Source organism: Pseudonaja textilis, chromosome 3 (assembly GCF_049901715.1).
Source record: "Pseudonaja textilis isolate UNSWEBS1 chromosome 3, rPseTex1.2, whole genome shotgun sequence".
NCBI lineage: Eukaryota > Metazoa > Chordata > Lepidosauria > Squamata > Elapidae > Pseudonaja > Pseudonaja textilis.
The window spans coordinates 83,937,874-83,958,985 of NC_141992.1; the positions used below are offsets into that span (position 1 = coordinate 83,937,874).

The 21,112-nt window shown below is 38.4% G+C and overlaps 1 protein-coding gene across 3 annotated transcripts in view; it reads right to left on the reverse strand.

Annotated features, from left to right (window-relative positions):
• COL11A1 (collagen type XI alpha 1 chain) overlaps positions 1 to 21,112 on the reverse strand; it is a 269,505-nt gene that overhangs the window by 146,264 nt on the left and 102,129 nt on the right. For all 3 annotated transcript variants that reach the window (XM_087930269.1, XM_087930270.1, XM_087930268.1), the window contains 9 exons: positions 20,292 to 20,333; positions 19,956 to 20,018; positions 17,090 to 17,164; positions 14,421 to 14,504; positions 12,814 to 12,870; positions 5,188 to 5,241; positions 3,391 to 3,444; positions 3,213 to 3,266; positions 2,178 to 2,231 (listed from right to left, as the gene is read on the reverse strand). In XM_087930269.1, the coding sequence (XP_087786395.1) occupies positions 2,178 to 2,231; positions 3,213 to 3,266; positions 3,391 to 3,444; positions 5,188 to 5,241; positions 12,814 to 12,870; positions 14,421 to 14,504; positions 17,090 to 17,164; positions 19,956 to 20,018; positions 20,292 to 20,333 (537 nt within the window). The remainder of the gene's footprint in view (positions 1 to 2,177; positions 2,232 to 3,212; positions 3,267 to 3,390; positions 3,445 to 5,187; positions 5,242 to 12,813; positions 12,871 to 14,420; positions 14,505 to 17,089; positions 17,165 to 19,955; positions 20,019 to 20,291; positions 20,334 to 21,112) is intronic.

A 21,112-nucleotide genomic window follows, 5' to 3' on the forward strand; every position in this document is an offset into this window, starting at 1 on the left:
ATATTTATCAGCCATGGAAAAGATTCCTAGAGTGAAGTATTTAAGTAGCACAATAGTGATTAATGAACAGTGCCCTCTGCTGACCATTTATTTCATTGATTTGATTTTCAAAAGACTGCACATCTTCTTATTCAAGATGTTTTCTACCTTATATACTCTACAAATTAAATATTGATACACACGGCTAGGGTCAATGACATGGGCAAAGGCGTTCATGAAATATAAATAGTTAATAAAAAGCCGATAAGATAGAGACTAGCATTATCCAAACTATCATTATATAAACATTTTCAGAGTAAAAATAAGTTATTTACTGGGGGGACGGGGGACAAACGACACTTGTTTGTCACATACAAAATTCCACTTGATAAAAATGGATATGCTTTTTTTCCCCAAGCATTTGTGGGTTAGCTTGTAAAATTTCATTTCCCCAAATGGCATTTTGTAATGTCTTTGCACCATTGTATCCTATATTGTACACATGAAGCCTCCTTATGTCAATCTTGTGGAGATTGACATAAATTCCCAGTTAGAGCTGGGAAAATTTATATTATGGGATCCTTTTATGTGATTTTTTTTTAACTGCTTGTGCATATTTCACAATATGAGTGAAATGGGTTGACTTTCTGTTTTTTACTTATTTATTTTTATTTATTTTTGTCAATTGCTTACAAGATAGTAGGTATAAGTAAAAACATAGTTATGAATACATGGATGCATATAAGAAAAATAAAAAAATAAAAGAAACAATAGGACAGGGATGGTAGGCATGTTGGTGCACTTATGCATGCCCCCTACAGACCTCTTAGGAAAGGGGTGAGGTTAATAGTAGACAGTCTAAAGTTAAAGATTTTGGGGTTTGGGGAAGAAACCACAGAGTCAGGTAGAGTATTCCAGACATTGACCACTCTGTTGCTGAAATCGTATTTCCTGCAATCAAGTTTGGTGTGATTAACCTTGAGTTTTTATCTATTGTTTGCTCTTGTGTTGTTATAGTTGAAGCTGAAGTATTCATTGACAGGTAGGACATCGCAATGTATGATTTTATATACAATACTTAGATCGGACTGAAGGCGGCGTAGTTCTAGGTTTTCTAGGTCTAGAATTTCAAGTCTGGTGGCATAAGGTATTCTGCAATGAGTAGAGGATGGAGAACTCTTCTTGTGAAATATTTCTGGACTTTCTCAACTGTGTTAATATTAGATACGTAATGTGGGTTCCAGACTGATGAGCTGTATTTGAGTATTGGTCTAGCAAATGTTTTGTATGCTCTAGTTATTAGTGTAATATTACCAGAGAAAAAGCTACGTAAGATTAGGTTAACAACTCTTAATGCCTTTTTGGCTATGTAGTTACAGTGGGCTCTAGCACTTAGCACTGTTACGCCCTGAAGAAATTAAATACTATAAGTCAGTGGCCCGCAACCTTTTGGGCTCCAGGGACCTGTTCCATGCAGACAGGGTTTTCCATGGACTGGAAGGGGTGTGGTTTTGTGTACTGCCAGAGAGGAGAGGAGAGGGGAGGGGAGGGGAAGGGAGAGGGAGAGGAGGGGAAGAGAGGGACATTTACTGCTGAGCAAAAGGATGGAAGTATAAAGTGATCCATCCTTATACTGACAATCCACAGAAGAAGAAACAATATAAGTCAGGATTTTTCAAGCTGTATTCCACAAAAGCTGAGAGATCTGCAAGAACTTGATAGGATTTTATGAGAGATTACAGAGAAAAAAAAGTTGTCTTGAATGCAACCTTTTGTCTATCACTAGAGTTTTGCCTTGTGATCAAGGATTCTGGAGGTTTTTTTGCCCCTCAACTAACTAATTTAACAAATTCTTTAAAAGCTTGAAAACGTCTGATCTGAGCAATCACTTTAATGTACAGCAGCATTACTGACTTCAGTGAAGAGATATTTCAGTCTGGCTAATGAAAACCTGCAGACATATTCAAAGTCTACATCCCATACATATTAATTTACTATCTGTTTGATTTCCATCCCATAACCAGGCATAAATCTCACTGAACCCAATGGCAGTTACGACTGAATAAACATATGTAAAACCTGTAAACATATTGAAATCATATGGTTTCTGGAAAATGTCACAATTGTTTTGGACAATTCCAGATGTAGTTTTAATGTACCCACATTTTTAGATAAAGAAACATGCGTATTTTTCTTACCCTGTGTCCTTTTTCACCTGGTAGTCCAGGAAGCCCATCAAAACCTCTGTCGCCCTAATAGGAATAACAGTAATAACAATAACAGTGTGAACAATTCATTCTCACATTTTATAATTGTCTTAATAAATGGGTCAATCTGATAAATGAATTCTATTATACATCTATTTTATTGATGGATACTTTTGCCCTAAAACTGAACATTATTTGGAATTGCAACTAACAATCATCCTAAGGATGTTATTTGTAAAACATAATTGGAAAGAGAAAGAACATTTTCCTGGTTTAGGATAAAAATTTCAAATTCTGGAAGGGTACACTTCATACGAAGCAGCAGGAGGATTTTTCTTTCTTTTCTTTGGAGACCTCTAAACATCTTCTCCTTTTTGGTTTGCAGACTTGGAGAAGCTACTGTTCAGATTACCAAGAAACATCTCTTTACATTTCCAGGCATTCATTCATTCAGAAGGAAAGTACATCATGAAGTGGCTTTGTTTCTGATATACTGTAAAAGAACAAGTGACATCATACAATAGCCATACTCCACCCAAAGGTTTTCCCTAAAGATAAACTGGTTTCCTCTATTTGTTAAGGCCTGCTAGCCATGAAGATGCACCACTGTCTGCAAAAATGGAGCAACAGCTGTGTTAGGAGGAGCCTCTGTGGCGCCGTGGTTAGAGTGCAGTACTGCAAGCTACTTCTGCAGCCAGTTCAAATCCCACCAAGCTAAAGGTTGATTCAGCCTGCCATCCTTCCGAGGTGGGTAAAATGAGGACCCAAATTGTTGGGGGCAATATGCTTACTCTGTAAACCGCTTAGAGAGAGCTGCAAAGCACTATAAAGCGGTATAGAAGTCGAAGTGCTATTGCTATTGCTACTAGAGCTACAGTACTTCCATTTCATACATAATTCCCTGCTCTGCTCTGCAAAGTCAGTCACATTCAATCATATAATGGTACAAAAAGAAAATATCTGGTTCCTAACAGAAATCTGGACATTACAACAGCCTCTAGATAATCAAAGTCCAGAATTACTAACCTTAGAACCTGTCTCTCCCGGCATTCCTCTTGCTCCATCTGCACCGGGACGACCCTATTGGGTGGGGGGGAGAGAAATGTCTGTTTTGCACATCACAAAATTAAAAAAAATAATAATTACATCCTATAATTCTAGGTCCTTTTTATCAAAATGACCATTTTAAAGCATCGAAACTTACTCTTTTACCAGATTTTCCAGGCAGACCAGGTGGACCTTGAACGCCCCGAGGACCCTGAAAATATATGCATATGTAAGTGGCAGATGCTGTACACACACACACACACACACACACACACACACACACACAAACCATTTTCTGCTACACTGCATCAAGGACATCATGAGGAGATTCTCCTTTATTATAACCCACCTCAAACTAAGTCTTTAATTGATGTCGCCTAAAGGACCAATAAAAATGATTTCAGATTGATTTCAAAGCAAATGAAGAGTAATCACGTGAAGTCCTTGGTCCTCGCCAATCTTGGTTGTTTGCTTGCAGGTTTTTCATTATCCAACTAGGTAGGTAAGATCAACCTCTCTGAAAGCACCAAGGATTCCATTGTTCAACTCAGAGCTACGTCTGTTCTCTTCCATTGGAAGAATAACCAGTTTGCAAAATTCTTCTAATATTTTTGATATTGAAAGGTTAAAAAGGACTTTTCCATAGCCTTGAACACCCATAAAATACCGTTCTTTAAACTGTACAAAATAAGTGCTTGCTAAGAACGGAGGACAGGAACCAGATTCTATTAAACAATGGATTAAGAAAACTATCCCATATGGATTGATTAGATCCATTGTGTCTCTCCAGATCTGTGTCTGTCCAGGCATAAATCTCTCATTCTCTCTTCTGTGATGGCACCACAGATTTTAAATTAAAGCCTTTGCTGAATTGTTGACATTTAATATTTTAAACCAAATTTCTTTCATTATACTATATATCCAGCTGTACAGTTTGACGTAGACAAGACAATCTTCATTTTCTATCACATTTGCTTTTTTTAAAAGGACATTAATTCTTGAAGATTTTTTTTATAAAATGCCAGTAAGTTATTGTTTTTTAAATAAATTCTCTTATATCCATACTATAAATCACTGTTTCTCAATCTTGGCAAGTTTAGTATGTGTGAACCTCAACTCCCAGAATTCCCTAATCAGCATGGGAAGTGCACACATCTTAAAGTTGTTAAGTTTGTGAAACACTGCTATAAATATTCTACGGATTGTTTTGCTATATTTCTACAACTCTTCCTATGTGCCCAGATCTCAAAGCTGGTTACAATGCAGTTTTCTAGTAGGAATAAGCAACCAATTAACCGTTTTACATCCCAAAAATGTATTCCATGTTTGCAATTATGGAAAAATGTTTTGAACAAGCAGAAGATCTGTAAAAATATCATTAGATCCATCAGGGGACAATACCATAGGCAACACAAAATACTTGGATCCTATTTGTATTTTTATGGGAGAAAGACAAAAAATAAACTAGTAGAAAGTACAAACTAAGATAGTAGCAAGGAACATTTGTATGAGGGTGGGTAGAGAACAGAAATCATTAGTTCTCTGCAAACGTAAGTCCCATAAACAGGAAATATTATTGTTACAAAGGCATATCAGGTAAACCAAACCAAACAAAACAAAAAGCATTGTTGTTCTGTTGTGGGGAGCCATTAAAATCGAGTGTATGTTTATGCAACTAAATTAATGTACAATGTTTTGGGGAAAATAAGAATGAAGAAATATAAAAAACAATTAAATTGAATGTTTGAAGTCAGAAGGTTTCAGTGTAGGTGGAGGATTGAATGCAGTGATACTATTCATATCAGATTACACCTGGATTTAAAGACAAATTGCCTTATGAAACAATTCTCTCAGTTACTGGGACCACTCCAGCAGCTCTCTTGGACTAAAATTGAGGGACCCCATTACAAACCTACCATTTGCATTTGTTTCTTCATTGCTGATAGACTCTTACCTGAGGTCCTGGATCTCCACCGTCACCTTTGATACCAGATGAGCCAGGACTTCCCTACACCAAAGGATAGATGCCCAAGAGGATACTGTTTTAGTTCAATCAGACTCACATTTTGACACAGAAAAATAAACACTTTTGTACTGCTGATTATGATTGTGATGGACATGTTCACATCAAACTGGTTCATAATTTTATTTACTCCAGCCATCATCTTAAACCTAAAATTTACTGTCCAAGAATAAATATCTTTAAAGATGCTGGTCAACCCACTTCTAGTCTCAATAATAAATTGAGGGCATCTCTACATGGATTTTGTCACCAATCTCAGTTCCCATCCCTGTAATTTCATAGTGATAGGCAGTCACCTCTATTTTCAATTTGCAGTGCTGGAGCTGACAGGCTGTTGTTCACTGTCTCCCAGTTATATGTTTTAAGATTTCTCCACCACACCAACGACATGAACATGGTACAAACTGATTTTTGAGTTCTCAAGACCCGTGTAAGGACAATCACGGGCCATTGTAAAGATACCTCTGAAGATTTAGAGAATGACAGTGGTGGCTCTGGCTCCATGGAAGAATCCTGAAATTCTTCAGTTTCGCTCCTTTAGACTTCAAGCAGATACCTGAAAAATCCTAACAAAGTCACCGTTCTTTCTTTCATGCTACCTCCTTGCCCTCTTTTTAAATAAAAAGAGAAATTAACGAGGTAGGGAGTGGGCAGCATGCTACAAGATCCTGTCATCAGTGTCAAAACAATCCTTCCAACCCTGTTGGTGAAAATATGTACAGCATTTCCTGACAGGACTGATGTAATAAGATTCTGCATAGGAAAAAAATATTCCATATTCAAGGACATGCCCAACGGGAAACTTTCTGCACTAGTAAGAGCTCTATCCTGCTTGTTCTTCCCTTTAAAGTCTTAGTGAGATTTTCCTCTCTTTTGGAGAAGGCAGATCTGTGCATCTGTCTGTCCGTCTGCCTGCGTATTCATCTATCACAGGGGACTCTGGGCAGTACACAAACGTTAAAAATGACAAGCAAGGAGTTTTGGGTTGAAATACAAGCCTCCAAACTTAATAAAAAGGTAGCCCATTCAGCGTAAAAAGAAATAAAGGCAGGGATAGGTGAACGAGAAATTTAAGGGTAGATGGTAAGAGTGAGGTCACCTTCATTAATATTCAGAAATGTTAAATATTATGCCTTGGATCTCCAGAAACAGTACTCATTCTAAGTTAGAAAAGTAGCATTTTTTTAAAAGAGAAATTACTCTTGGACTCATTAAGAAGTCGCGGCTGGGGGTGTTTTTGCTGGGGGAGGGGAGGGGAGTAGTAGAGTAGAGCAGAATAAAGATTGGGAGAAGAAAAAAGACTTTTCCTTAAATTTTCTAAATTAGATAAAAATAGTTGGATTTCTCTAGCTTAAGTGGAAAATGGTTAAGGTAACTATTTTAATGCAATCCCCGATTCACACTAAGCCCTGATTCAGAATTTAAATTCTGGCTTCTAGCCTACTTACTTCAAAGTTACTGAAATCAGCAACACTGATTAAATATTGCATTTAGATGTTTTTATTGCATCACTGAGCTCTGCAGAATGTGTGGCTTGCTAATTCACAAGGGTGATCTTACTCCTTGATAATGCTCCTGTATGTCATCAGCCAGAAGTGAGAACTTTTCAATACAGTAATATCTCTTGCCTGCAAACTGGCTACAACCTCATTCCAAAAGGAAAATATATTCTACTGAAAACAGGAGATAAACAATGGCAGCAGCAGTGAAATAACTCCACAGAACCCTTTTTAGTGACAGATGACAGAGTGGTTCTCCAGCTGCAAGACACCTTCAGATATTAGTTACTTGTGGTAATCTTTTCTATCAGCAGCAATCTACAAAATCATTCTGATAATCTGGCAAGGAAGCACTTAATGGAAGCAGGAGGACCAGTTTTATTATGTTTTATCCTACAAATCACAGAGACAAGAATGAGCTAATTGTAGAGTTATCTGGGCCAAAGGATATGAATCAAAACTATGCAGCTGGGGAATAGTTAACCACAATGTTTCATTTTACTCTTCCTATCCTACCCTAGAGAAGGGTAGTAATACTTTTTTTCTTGCATAATTTATAGTTGGGAGCATAATAAGCGGTCTTTGTATAACGAATCCTTTGCATTCCCTTCAACTCATCCCTTCTTATCTGTGCTTTCCCATTCCTCTTCTATGTTTTATCTATGACAGGTGCTTTGGCAGGCCTTCCCTACTTTCATTTCAGTTGTTCATTTATTGGTTTTAAAATATTCTGCTAGTGGATGGCAGCCTGTAAATTAACAAATAATGCTATACTTTCCAGACTAGCTGTGCTGAGCGTACACTAAATAAAAAGCTAGAGGAACCCAATTCCACATCACCATATCCCAGAGGTTTTTGGTTGGGGATTTTAAAATGAACAGACTATATTTGGGGATTTCTAAAACTACCTATCTGTTGGGACTTTGCTTTGCTTGTAAACAGGTGACTATTACAAATGCTTACTATGGGGGCCTTGCAGACAATTAATTGCTGACATATCCTTTCCTCCCACTATTACTGCTACTTCTTTTTGGAAGAAGAGTTTTCATTTCACTGCTTACAGACACTTGCATGAGAAAATGCAAGAATCTGTCAAGCAAGATATTTTCCAAAAGAAAGTATCTTCTCTATGGCAGATCATAACTCTCCACTCATAAATTATTTTACAAACTGACCCACTTCCATTCTCTAAATCTCCTTCACTCCAGGAAGAAAAGAATTGAAGGTATCCTTTTTGAGGTCTTGATTGGTAGAAAAATCAGTTGTCTATTGTAAAATATGGAGCTTGGGACTAGAGACCACGAGAAAGAGTCATTGAGGTCCACACTGTAAGGTCTCTTCTTGACTTAATCAACAGAGTATATATTTCCCATCACAACTGCTGTCAAAAATGTCAATTATTTTACCAAGCTTTCCGTCCTTCACAAGTTTCCAATTGTAGTTTTTGCAGTGAGGGAATTGTAAAAATATTTAGAAGTGGGCTTGTTTTCATGAACAAAAAAAAAGTTTGACTTATTTTTTATCAAGAAAGCTGCAGCATACGTTCAAATGTAATTCCCACTACAGAGTTGTCAGATTCCTCATATTGCTTTGAGGCACCTCCAGCACTGTTTGATATCATAACAAAACCTTCTTTTTTGTTATTGTTAAATACAAAGAATATAACTCTCTTGTTTCCTCAACAATAAATAGCAATGCCTTTATCCAAAGGATTCAGGTTTTCATTGTACTTATCATTCCACCTGCACAGCTGACAAAAACAGTTCTTGTTTACAATATATTTTCAGCACACATCCCTGAAGCCTGAGTTCTCTTGGCCATGTTGGACATCAGCTATCTAATTACTGATTAACATGGCCTTTGGGAATTATGGCAACTGGGACAGTCCAGAACAGGTCTGTCAAAATCATGGCCTGCAGGCCAGATGCGTCACGCACTGGCCATGCCCACGCCCGGTTTAGCAAAGTGGGGGGAAAGCCACGATACATCACATGATGACACCGTGACGATGTGAGCTTGACATCCCTGGTCCAGAACATGTAAAGAATTCTGGGCTAAAGAACAGCTAACATTTTTCTTCTAATGATCTGTCACAGGAGCCCCTAAGATGACTGTGCTGGCTAACCTGCTTCTGCAAATCAGGGAAACAGCACACTACATTAGGAACTAAATATATCCTTTCATTCTGAATAGCATACTTCTTCTTGACCTTTATGTCTAAGTGTTTTTCTACCTTGGTGTAATTACTGAGGTTCCTCAGAAGACTACTAGGTTTATGCAAAGTCTGTAATCTTGGTTGTAATAAGTATCATTTTATATTGTTGTAAATACACATGGATAGCTTGGAAAGAGATAGCAACTGCTTAACTGCAGCATTTAAATGAATCATTTTGATTATCTCTGTCAGCACAGTATCCATTTCTTAAAAGAGGAAGCCATCATTAGAAGAAAATTGCCCAGGTAATTTAACAACTGCAGAGCTAGTGTTCTGCTTTTGTCATTTAAACATTTAAAATGCTGGCAAATGTCAAATCTCTATCCAGTGAGTCTATAATATAGAGGTCTGCAATTTTGCTCTGCTTTTTTTCCAAAGTAGACAACTGGGACATTCTCTTTTAAACAGAATGTCATTTTAAACTTCAGGCTGAAATCAAAATATCCAGTGGTCTTCTCATTAAATACTGTATTTAAACAAACTTAAAAATTAGAGAGGGGGGAACCTCCTATTTTGTAATAGGAAATAAAGTTCTAAATCATTTTTCCCAGTACAAATAAGTCAAAAGTGGAGGACATTAACCCTTCAGAAATTGCAGAAATGGTGCAAATTCCAAGGGGACAAATAAGCATATTGAGAAATACGTTAATCATCAAATGAAAAAAAATTTTTTTATCAAGAGAGCCTGTGTCCAGGCCAGGGTATGTTGGATTCCAGTAAAGGACTATATGGAAACTACCTAGTCTTGCAGTTGAACCTCATTTTAGCCTTGATTATGGGACCACACCCTTTATTGCAACCTGGGGATGGAGGTTAATTTAGGAGTATGCAGAAATGTCCAGTTTTATCTTTTAGTAATTGGCAACTTCTTAGTATCTGTTGCCTTAGGCAGACATTTCATTCTGCTGGGCAGCTCAGAAACCATATAAACCTCTGTCATACAATTTCAAAATCCCCATAAGTTACAGGTGAAAATCAAAAAATTAGAATATCGTGCAAAAGTTCATTTATTTCAGTAATGCAACTTAAAAGGTGAAACTAATATATGAGATAGACTCATTACATGCAAAGTAAGATAGTTCAAGCTGTGATTTGTCATACCGTATTTCCCCATGTATAAGCCACCCCTTTTTTCCAAAATTTTCAAGCCCAAAAAGTAGGGGGGTGGCATATACAAAGCAGGTACACTTTTTATACGTGAAAAATGCATAAAATAATAAAGTAGGAATAAACTGGTTTTCCAGCAGTATGCTATACTTTTTTGTAAAAATTGTACGTGATGATACGATTACGAGTGCGAGTACGCGATAGAAATGCATACGCTAGGCATCGGCCTGAATGCTTCGTTCCTACTCTCGTTCCGATGCGTAGATTGCTAGCGTCGCCCGCACCGCTTTCGGCGTCATGACCGAAGTTGTAGATCTAGACGTCAAATTTTGTTTCTTTGTAAATTTTCTTTCTTCATAACTTGTTTCTCTAATAAAATATTTTTTTCAAAACTTCACAGTCCAAAAATTGGGGGGGGTGGCTTATACAAAGGGGGTGCTTATACATGGGGAAATACGGTAATTGTGAGGATTATGGCTTACAGCTCATGAAAACCCCAAATCCACAATCTCAGAAAATTAGAATATTGTGAAAAGGTTCAATATTCTAGGCTCAAAGTGTCCCACTCTAATCAGCTAATTAAGCCATAACAGCTGCAAAGGTTCCTGAGTCTTTAAATGGTCTCCCAGTCTGGTTCAGTAGGAATCACAATCATGGGAAAGACTGCTGATCTGACAGTTGTGCAGAAAACCATCCTTGATACCCTCCATAAGGAGAGAAAGCCTCAAAAGGTAATTACAAAAGAAGTTGGATATTCCCAAAGTGCTGTATCAAAGCACATTAATAGAAAGTTATGGGGAAGAGAAAAGTGTGGAAGAAAAAGGTGCACAAGCAGCAGGGATGACCGCAGCCTGGAGAGGAGTGTCAGGAAAAGGCCATTCAAAAGTGTTGGGGACTTTCACAAGGAGTGGACTGAGGCTGGAGTCAGTGCATCAAGAGCCACCACACATAGACAGATCCTGGACATGAGCTTCAAATGTCGCATTCCTCTTGACAAGCCGCTCCAGAACAACAAACAACGTCAGAAACGTCTTACATGGCTAAAGAAAAACAGAAGTGGTCTGTTGCTCAGTGGTCCAAAGTTCTCTTTTCTGATGAGAGCAACTTTTGCATCTCATTTGAAAACCAAGAACCCAGAGTCTGGAGGAAGAATGGAGAGGCACAAACCGCAAGATGCTTGAAGTCCAATGTGAAGTTTCCACAGTCTGTATTGATTTGGGGAGCCATGTCATCTGCTGGTGTTGGTCCACTGTGCTTCATTAAGTCCAGGGTCAACACAGCTGTCCACCAGGAGATTTTGGAGCACTTCATGCTTCCTTCCGCAGATGAGCTTTATGGGGATGCTGACTTCATTTTTCAGCAGGACTTGGCACCTGCCCACATTGCCAAAAGCACCAAAACCTAGTTCAATGACCATGAGATTACTATGCTTGATTGGCCAGCAAACTCACCTGACCTGAACCCCATAGAGAATCTATGGGGCATTGCCAAGAGAAAGATGAGAGACATGAGACCGAACAATGCAGAAGATCTGAAGGCCGCTATTGAAGCATCCTGGTCTTTCATAGCACCTCAGCAGTGCCACAAGCTGATAGCTTCCTTGCCACGCCGCATTGAAGCAGTAATTGCTGCAAAAGGGGCCCAAACCAAGTACTGAGTGCATGCTTATACTTTTCAGACTTCCGATATTGTTCTATGTACAATCCTTGCTTTATTGATTGCATGTAATATTCTAATTTTCTGAGATTGTGGATTTGGGGTTTTCATGAGCTGTAAGCCATAATCATCTCAATTATGACAAATCACAGCTTGAACTATCCTTTGCATGTAATGAGTCTATCTCATATATTAGTTTCATCTTTTAAGTTGCATTACTGAAATAAATGAACTTTTGCACGATATTCTAATTTTTTGAGTTTCACCTGTATGCTCTCCAAACCCTTCTGACAAAACGTTGAACAACAGAAGAGTGATTTCCAAACAAATTTCAATGGAAAGCAAATATAAAGGACATATATACCATCAGAACAGCCAATAATAATTTTTAAAAGCAAACACAAACAAACCCATGCATGATTGAAAATCCTAGCTCATTCACTCATGTAACGTTGTTGCATGATTACATCCCCCTTTGCAGTCAATCACTGCCTAATTTTGTTTTGCAGAGTGCTTTCTTGCTTCTAAAAAGTTGCCTGTAAAAAAAACTTAATGCTAGGGACAGTTCCTAGATCAGGGGTGTCAAACTCAATTTCACTGAGGGCCGCATCAGGGTTGTGTTTGACCTCGAGGGTCCAGATGGGCATGCCTGGGGTGGGCGTGACCAGGGTGGGTGTGGGGGCACCTGTGGTGGCCTGGGCAGGGCTGGGAGAATCCTCCTGCAGCCACCCGCCAGCAAAAACAGATCCCAGGAGTTACTTTTTCAGCCACGACAGCCTCCTGCAGCCTTCTGCCAAAGAAAATGGAGCCCGGGAGGGCCACATGTGGCCCTTCCAAGCTCCATTTTCACTTGCAGAGGCACCATGGGCCAGCCTTTCACTATTTTCAGGGTGGCCCCGTGGGCCAGATGGAAGCACCCCACAGGCTGGATCCGCCCCATGGGCCTTGAGTTTGACATCCCTGTCTTAGATAGACAGACAAATAAATCACTCTTTTTAAAACCCCAGCCAATTAAATGGCATTGCAACTGAGACAAATTATTTATGAACCACCACTTTGGATAACAATTGTTTTGCATACCACAGGACCAGGTCTTCCAGTAAGTCCCATTGGACCAGGGGGACCTCTCATTGCAATCTGTAATGAACAAAAATAAATATTTAACTTGCTAAACTACTCATAACTTCCAACAAATAGGACAGTTGTCATTGATAATTAACTATTATGTAAACATTGTTTAGCCTTACTACATTTTATAAGGAAAGATCGCAATGCATCATGACTCTGGCATGATACAGATAAAATGCCAAAATCTTGGATTCTACAAAAAACAGGAGGCAATGTCCCTTATGGAAAACTGAGTAAGATAAACACACCTATTATCTAATCCCTCTTCTCAAGAAGTCAGGAAAAAGGGTGAATTTTTCTCCACCAAACCTTCACAGAACCTGTTAAAGATGTCTAGTTTGATCATATGGCCATGGAAGAAAGTATTTGAAAAGTGCTGATATCTGTTCCTGAAAAAGACCCCCCCACACACACAATAAAAAAGAAAGCATGTGCAGAACATTTTCTGCAAATAGTACTCAATACATTTATGCTTGTTTTTGTTACCTGTAGGTAATAAAGGAGACGACTTGACTGAGATATGCAAGTGCTATTATCTAGGCTAAAGGGGCTAAAGCAGCTTTTAAATCTAGAGTGTTCAATTAACACATGGAAGTGATTCTTTCAGACACCTGAACCTGAATTCACTGAACTATAAGAACGAGAAACAGCACAACCAGACTTTCAAAATGAGTTATGACAGTAATGAAGCCTGCTCATCACTGTCATAATGCAGGACTGTCATAAATTAGATCACTCATGTGACCAAACAGATTTTACAATCTTTTTTGTGGTGGATAAGAGAACACTGCAGTTTTAAGGGAAGTATGGGCTGGTTTTGCCAAAAACTGGAATTAAAGGGTGGCCATTATAAAACATGGCCACAGGGCCACAGGATGCTGTAAACAGCTGTAAATGTGGTCCAATTGCCAAGTACCTGAAGTATAGCCAGATGACTGTGGCAGGGAAGGCTGACTGAGATAATTTTGAATCTAAGTGCCCCCATCGTTAAGTCTATTGTAATTTTGAATGGCTGCCAAGCTACCAGTCATAAGTCAAGGACTACCTGTGTCAAATCAGGAGATTCAGGCAGTTAAAATGAGAATAAAGGTTTATTGAAAGTTTAAGCTCTCTACAAGTATCTGACCAATTAGCAGTCAAGGAAAATGCATGGGAGATAAGAGAGGCATTCAAGGTGGGCTGGACTTAAATCTCTTGCAGGTGCGCTGGAACTTATGACTTATGACGAGTTTGACCCCTCCCTCAGGCTGACCCTGGTCATCTCCTAGAACCTGTACTATAGCCAATGTTTGCAGAATTGGTCCTTGTCTGGATTATCTAATAGGGCTGACATTTTCCCACCCTACGGCAGGAGCAGGAAAGGCCGTAGAGTAGGCCTCAGTGCAGTTTCCACATCTAATCACTTCCATTGTAGCTCTACTCATTTTCAGTTCTGGTTTCACTCATGTCAGAAGGCAGATCACAGCATGTTTTGAACAATGAGAAACAAAGCCCTCGAAAAGGGGTGGGTGGAAGGGATAAGGTGTTCCAGCTTTGCTTTGGTCTGCACCCCAACTTACCCTGGCCTGCTGAAGAATAGCTTGAGCTTGAGCCTCCTGAGGTGAGATCGCTGGGCCCTTCTCACCACCCCCACTAAAGCGGAACTGTACAGAAAAAAATCAAAATGAAAAGTTCAGAATTAACCTCTATTCATGTATCTCTATTCATTAATGAAATATTTTTCATTAAAATCTTTAAGAACATTTTTTTGATATCATAGTGTTTTATATAGATGTTTTTTAGGTTGTATATTTATCACAAATTTTATTTTTTTTATTTTTAAAAAATTAATCATTACTGCTGGTGGCAAATGGATCGCTCATTCAGAATGGGTTAACCTTAAATAAACTAACTGATACAAAGTATTTGTTCATTACTACATTTATATACTGCCCAACTCACTGTTTTGAGAAAATTTGAATTAGATCATTTTAATATGGCATCTTTCCAAGCTCTAAAGCTTTCCATGCTTTTGATGACAATGAATGAGGAACTGCAGCCCAAGCTTTCTTTGTCTTGCTGTTTAATCTCCAGTTCTGCCTTAAAAATTATCGAGGAGATGTTTTCAATGCAAATATTACTGGGAACTATAGCTTGCCATGTCTTTGGAACTTTTAATTAGAGATCAAGGTCATTTTTCATATGAAGAAGTCCCTCTCAATAAGAATGTAGGCCTAAGAAATATAAGTTTCCTCTCCTCCATCACTGGTGCTAAGTTTAAGTTTTAGAAGATGTCAACCCAGAATAGACCTATGTAAAAGTTCAACTAGAATTTAGTTCAGTCCTAGGAATTTTAACACTATCATCATAAATACATCCGTAAGAGAAGTTGCTTTTGTAATTAATTAGTCACAAATCTAATCACTCATGAGCTCAGAAATGTATTTAATTAGTATGTATCAAAAGTTCAGACAACAGACCTGTTGAAATTACCTTTTAACACAAACTTGGGCATTTTATGGCCTCTAGGCCCTATCCAGCCCTTTGGACCATGAATGGGCTATGTGAGGTCAGTCAGAAATTAGAAATCAAAAGTAAATAAGTGTGCCATGGGGGACAAGAGAAGAAGTGACTTTGGATCCGGCTACGTGCAGTCACCATGCATTTCTTCACTCAGCTGGAAGCCGCAGGAGGTGTCTAGGACAATTCACCACAGCCAACTCGCCACAGACATCTTGCCAACTCACTGTGGGACAATTCACTGCGGCCAATTCACCATGTGACAAGTTGCCATGGACAAGTCCACACAGGATAGCTCAATGCGACAAATGTTATCCATCACTATTTCTTTGACATTCTTTCCATTGAGAAAAATGGAAATAATATCAAAGAAACAGTGGTGGATAACATTTATCGTGTTGAGTTATCCCACATGGAAATTACCTGGGTAAGTTGCCCACAGCAAGTTGTTATCTTGTAGTGAATTGGCTGCAATGAGATGACTGTGGTAAGTTGGCTATGACAAGATGGCCATGGTGATATGACCGCTGTGACATGGCTGGGACGAATTGTCCCATTCTGTGCAAGAGGGTGAGGAAAAAGTACTTTTCTGCACCTGTGCAGAGCTTGCCCCTCACCTGCAGCAGCCTGAGGAGTTGAGGTAAAGGAGTTTGAGGATATCAAATCAGGTTACATTGGATTGGCCTTTTCCAGTTTCTCATCTGACCCTTTGGGAAATTAATTACCCACCCCTGTTTCAACATGAACAACAGAAACAAAGAGTTCTTTCAAAACCTGTTCTATATGCTTGTCTAGAATGGTGGAAGGAGTGCAGTTCCATTTTCATTAGGAACGCCCCCTTGTCTGTTATTTCAGGAGTAACGAGCATCCCTTTTGTGGTTCTCCAACAACCTAAGACTATGCCAGCGCATTTCCCTCATTTCACAGAAACAACCTCAGGCCATTGTACAGTTTGGAGTAAAATGTCACTTTGCTCCATCAAGGATATCATTATTTCACTTGATATAAGCCCATGGTCTTCCTGAAGAGCAGAAGGCAACATCAAGAACATCAACATCATTCCCAAACCACTACCTACTTCTATGCTTTTTGAAAAAACAACGTGGCAAAAAAGAGACAATCTAACATTTCTAGAATAAATCATTATCTTTTGATTTTTAGTAGAACTTGGAACAAAATTTATAATGCTAGCTTTGTTTCCTGGCTTGAAATGTCAGTTCAGGAATTAGCTCTTTAATTGGTCACTGCTATTGTCTAACTTTTAAGAATTTTCCAACGGCCAGGACTTATTCAGAGGTGGTATTCAGCAGGTTCTGACCAGTTCTGGGGAACTGATAGTGGAAAATTTTAGTAGTTTGGAGAACCGGCAAATACCACCTCTGACTGGCCCCACTCCCATCTATTCTCTGATTGGCTGGGTCTTCTTTTGTTGCTCTGCACAGGAGAACAGAGCTGGAAAGCAGGTTAGTGGGGTGGGGAGGGAATGGGATTTTGCAGTAACCTTCCCCCAGGAGTAGGGTGGGAATGGAGATTTTGCAGTATCCTTCCCTGCCCTGCCCACCAAGCTATACCCATCAAGCCACGCCCACAGAACCGGTAGTAAAAAAAATTGAATCCCACCACTGACCTAGATGATCTATTAAGAGAAATATTAATAGTTAATCATACTGCATTGAATTCTTATTTGTCGCTTGAAAATGTACCCTTTGTAAAGCAAAGTAAGACTTACTGGTAACATTAACATGGTACCCGGGGGTCCAGGTAAGCCATCAGCCCCTGGAAGACCAGAACGTCCTGGTGGACCCTAAGGTCAAAACAGAGATTCAGGAAATTAGAAACATCTTAGAGCATGTTTAATTACTACAGTGGCAAATTGAACAGTAGAATGATTTAAATCCCATCTTATGTTCATTTCATCTCATTTCTATAGTTTTTTAATTAAAATTTCCACAACAGTATGTATGTGTGTGTGTGTGTGTGTATTTGTGCATGTTTCTTTTAATGCACACACTGCTGTCTACATATTCCTCTTCATTTCATACGTGGATTCTAGGAATATGTATATTTTGTGAGTACTCTCCCACATATAAGCATACTTTTGTCTACATACGGTATATGCCTTTTTGTGTCTCCTTCTTTAAAATATTTTTTGTTTGGTTTTTAAAGTTGTGAAATATATGGCAACATTTATTAATGTGTATTCTGGTTCAAATCTGGGTTCAGGAAATGCAATTTAAGAATGTTTACACTCAAGCATTTCTTATGTTTTTACATAAAAATGGATGTTAATATATTTCTCAATTGTTATGAGCCACAATAATAAAATGCACATATGCTTAAGAGAAAAAACATCTCAAAACAATTAGGAATAGCTTCCTAGAAGAAGTTGGCAAACCATTATTAGAAACAGCTGACTCGTCTTTCTTTAATGTTCATGAAGGTAATGTTAAAATGTCTATATTCTGAGGATATTTTTTAATTCCTTAATTTATTAAACCAGCATTGCAGGCATGTGCTAGTGTACAGATTAAAAATCAGATTATACTCACAAATACATAATCAAAGCTTCCCTAATCACTTAAGTTGTTAGCTATATACACATACATCGTCATATCCTAAACGTATTTAATTGGCACTGCACATAACATTGTTACACAGCTCTTCAAACTAGCTACAGGTAGTCCTTAACTTACGACCACAATTTGACCCCAACATTTATGTGGGAAATTTGTAAAGTGAGTGGTGCCCATTTTACAACTTTTCTTGCCACGTTTGTTAAATGAATTACTGCAGTTGTTAAATTAGTAACACAGCTCTTACATGAATCTGCTTGTCTTTTGCAATAGGTTATCACATGATCCCTGGACACCACAACTGTCATAAATGTGAGTCAGTTGTCAAGCATCTGAATGTAAATCAGGTGACCATATGGAGGGTACAATGGTTTTAAGTCTGAAAAATGGTCATAAGTCACTTTTTAAAGTGCTGTTGTAATTTCAAATGGCCAGTGGTGGATTAAGGCTCACTGGTGCCCTAAGCACTGACCATTCTTGTTGCCCTCCTCCTGTACAAACGAAGCCAGGCTTAGGCTATATGAAAGTTTTTGTGGTGCCCACTTTGGGCCTGCTGCCCTAAACACATGCTTAGTCTGCTTAATGGTTAATACATCACTGCAAATGGCCACTAAGTGAGCTGTTGTAAGTCAAGGACCACCATGCACGGAATTTTGAGGAGAAAATAAACTTAGCTAGGATCTTCTTTGCAACAATAAGCATCAAGTACATACATAAGTATGAATATACAACTCCTGGAGACACATTCAGAATACAAAACTACAGTGTTAAACAGCATGGCAAGGGTGAGATTAGCAACAATTTATCTCCTGTGTACCTTCAACATCTAGCATAAGGTGACCTAGTATTTATCTCTTCTTTGTCTGAAAAAGCTGTAGGCACAGATTCCAGAAACTTTCTAAATGTCTAGGCATCATAAATTAATAAAATATTGTTTTCTCAGATTGCACACTAATGGTTTCAGTTGCCAAAGACCAGGAATTATCTGAGTTGCCTTGCTTTTGATGTTGTCATTTCAGTCCAATTTTACATTTGATAAATTGGTGGACTGTTGCAGAAATATCATTACATAGGCATGTGGTTTTATGCCGATAATATCCAAAGATCTATGCAATTCTGACCTTAAAGTATCAGTTATTGGAAATCTCAAAATGCTGCAATGCAATTACAGCACACAGAAGACAAAGCAAAGAAGGGACATAATGGGAACAAGACTGGTGCAGATTTACCATGCTAAAAATATTTGTGGTTAATATTTAAAGATTAAGTGGGAAATCAGGAAGGGCAAATGGATTAACCCGTACTAATCTGTTGTATCAGAAGGCTAATAACAAGGCCTTAGATATCTCTTATCTCAAGAGATGTGAACAGTTATCCTTCAGATGTACTAGCAAGCAAAACAAACAGACAGAGAAAGCCAGCTACATTTCCAGTTCATCCACCTGTTATCACTAAAAGTCACCCAGAAATAACAAGACATCTGCTGATCTGACTTGGGCAATCCATTAAAGTTAGATAATGGAAATTGTCTTCCGACTTTCATTTGCACCACTGATAACAACATTTTCCTTTACGTTCAGTCACCCTGAACACATTCAATAATGTGGACTTGTTTTGGGGAGACCTGAAGAAACCGAAGCCTTCAGGATGTCCCATCTCCTTCACCAACTCTATGAGATGACCTTTAGGTGGCAGAATTTAGACCCAAGGCCCTGCGTATCCTATCTGCACAGTGACAAAAAGGATTTAACCCTATCCTAGAGAATCTCTAAAAATCTCATTATTTCTCATTAGAAGAGTGTCAGATTTGACCTGAAATGGATCAGCTAAAAACTCTTGAATTCCTTATGGCAAGAAAAATATTTTATTTATATAATGGTTTTGCAAAACACAAGAGTATTCCTTTAAGCTACAGTAAGAAATTACAAAATGGTTGCATGTCCTTAAGAATTGTTTACATCCCCAGCCATTCAATCTGGCATGCTTGGGCTGCACATTTGCAACCCTTGGAGACTTACTTACCCTATCACCAGGGTCACCAGGAGGACCAATGGGGCCTTGCATACCAGCGGGGCCTGAAATACCCTATAAAGGCAATATATAGATAATAGTTATCCTAAATAATTTTTTACAACAATGATTAGGAGCAATTTTGATCCAAGGACTGGCAAAATATATGGTTGCCCATCAGAAACAAAAACACACAGGTAGATAAACAACACCATTTCCTGACAGAACAATCTGTACTCACCTGAAATTTATGTTATATATGTATGAGCCCTGAAGCAGTCATGCAAATATCATTGTTAATAGTATCATTCGTTTTATTTAAATTATATTTTGAAAGCATATACTTACTGGGGGTCCTGGAGGTCCTGGAGGTCCTTCAATGAGCATTCCCTAAGGAAGGTGAGAAATGTATTGCTTATTATGTATTTAATGTATAAATGTCAAATATGTAGCATTTATTCTAGCAAGTGTGAATGGCATAAAATGAATCATAATTTGTAAAACGTTTTGGGCTGCATTATTTCCTCCCCTGCGTTAAACTTTGTAAGAATCAGTGGTCCAGGGAAGGTGAATTAGGCTTCTTTAAGCTTTCTATATAACATTTCAGCTGGTCGGACTTCATCCTAGTTCTGCCTACTTTGTCGGAGTGGTGTGTTTGTAATGCAGCTGCCACCACTTAGTTTGCTAGAGACCAATTGGCCTGGCCTCCCTTCAGATTTTCTGAGTGGGGTCAATAGGGCTCCCTAAAAACTCTCTTAACTGGGTTGAAAAAATAAAACTTACAACAACTGAGGTTATTCCTCAGGCCACCCAGCTTCAAAGGAGGATGCTAGAAGCTATTCCATTCCCTCCTGTTGGGAATAGTTTGAAGAAATATAAAAATAGATTCATTAAGTCCCCCAAAGTTCAATAAATACTATAATTATAACCGAAAAAGATTAACTAAATAATGACTGATGATTAATTGAGAATAACTAAAGGAGGTCAGTATCAACCACGCAACAAAATAAAAATTCCAGATGGAATTCAACTCAAAACTACAGCAATCTGTTCAGAAGTCTATGGAAGAACTCCCTGAAATCTCATTATCTTGCAGGCCCCAAAACACAGAATATTAGAAAGAGGGAACTCTGAAACCATAGTTTAGGTTTTAATTCTTTTTCCAGAAA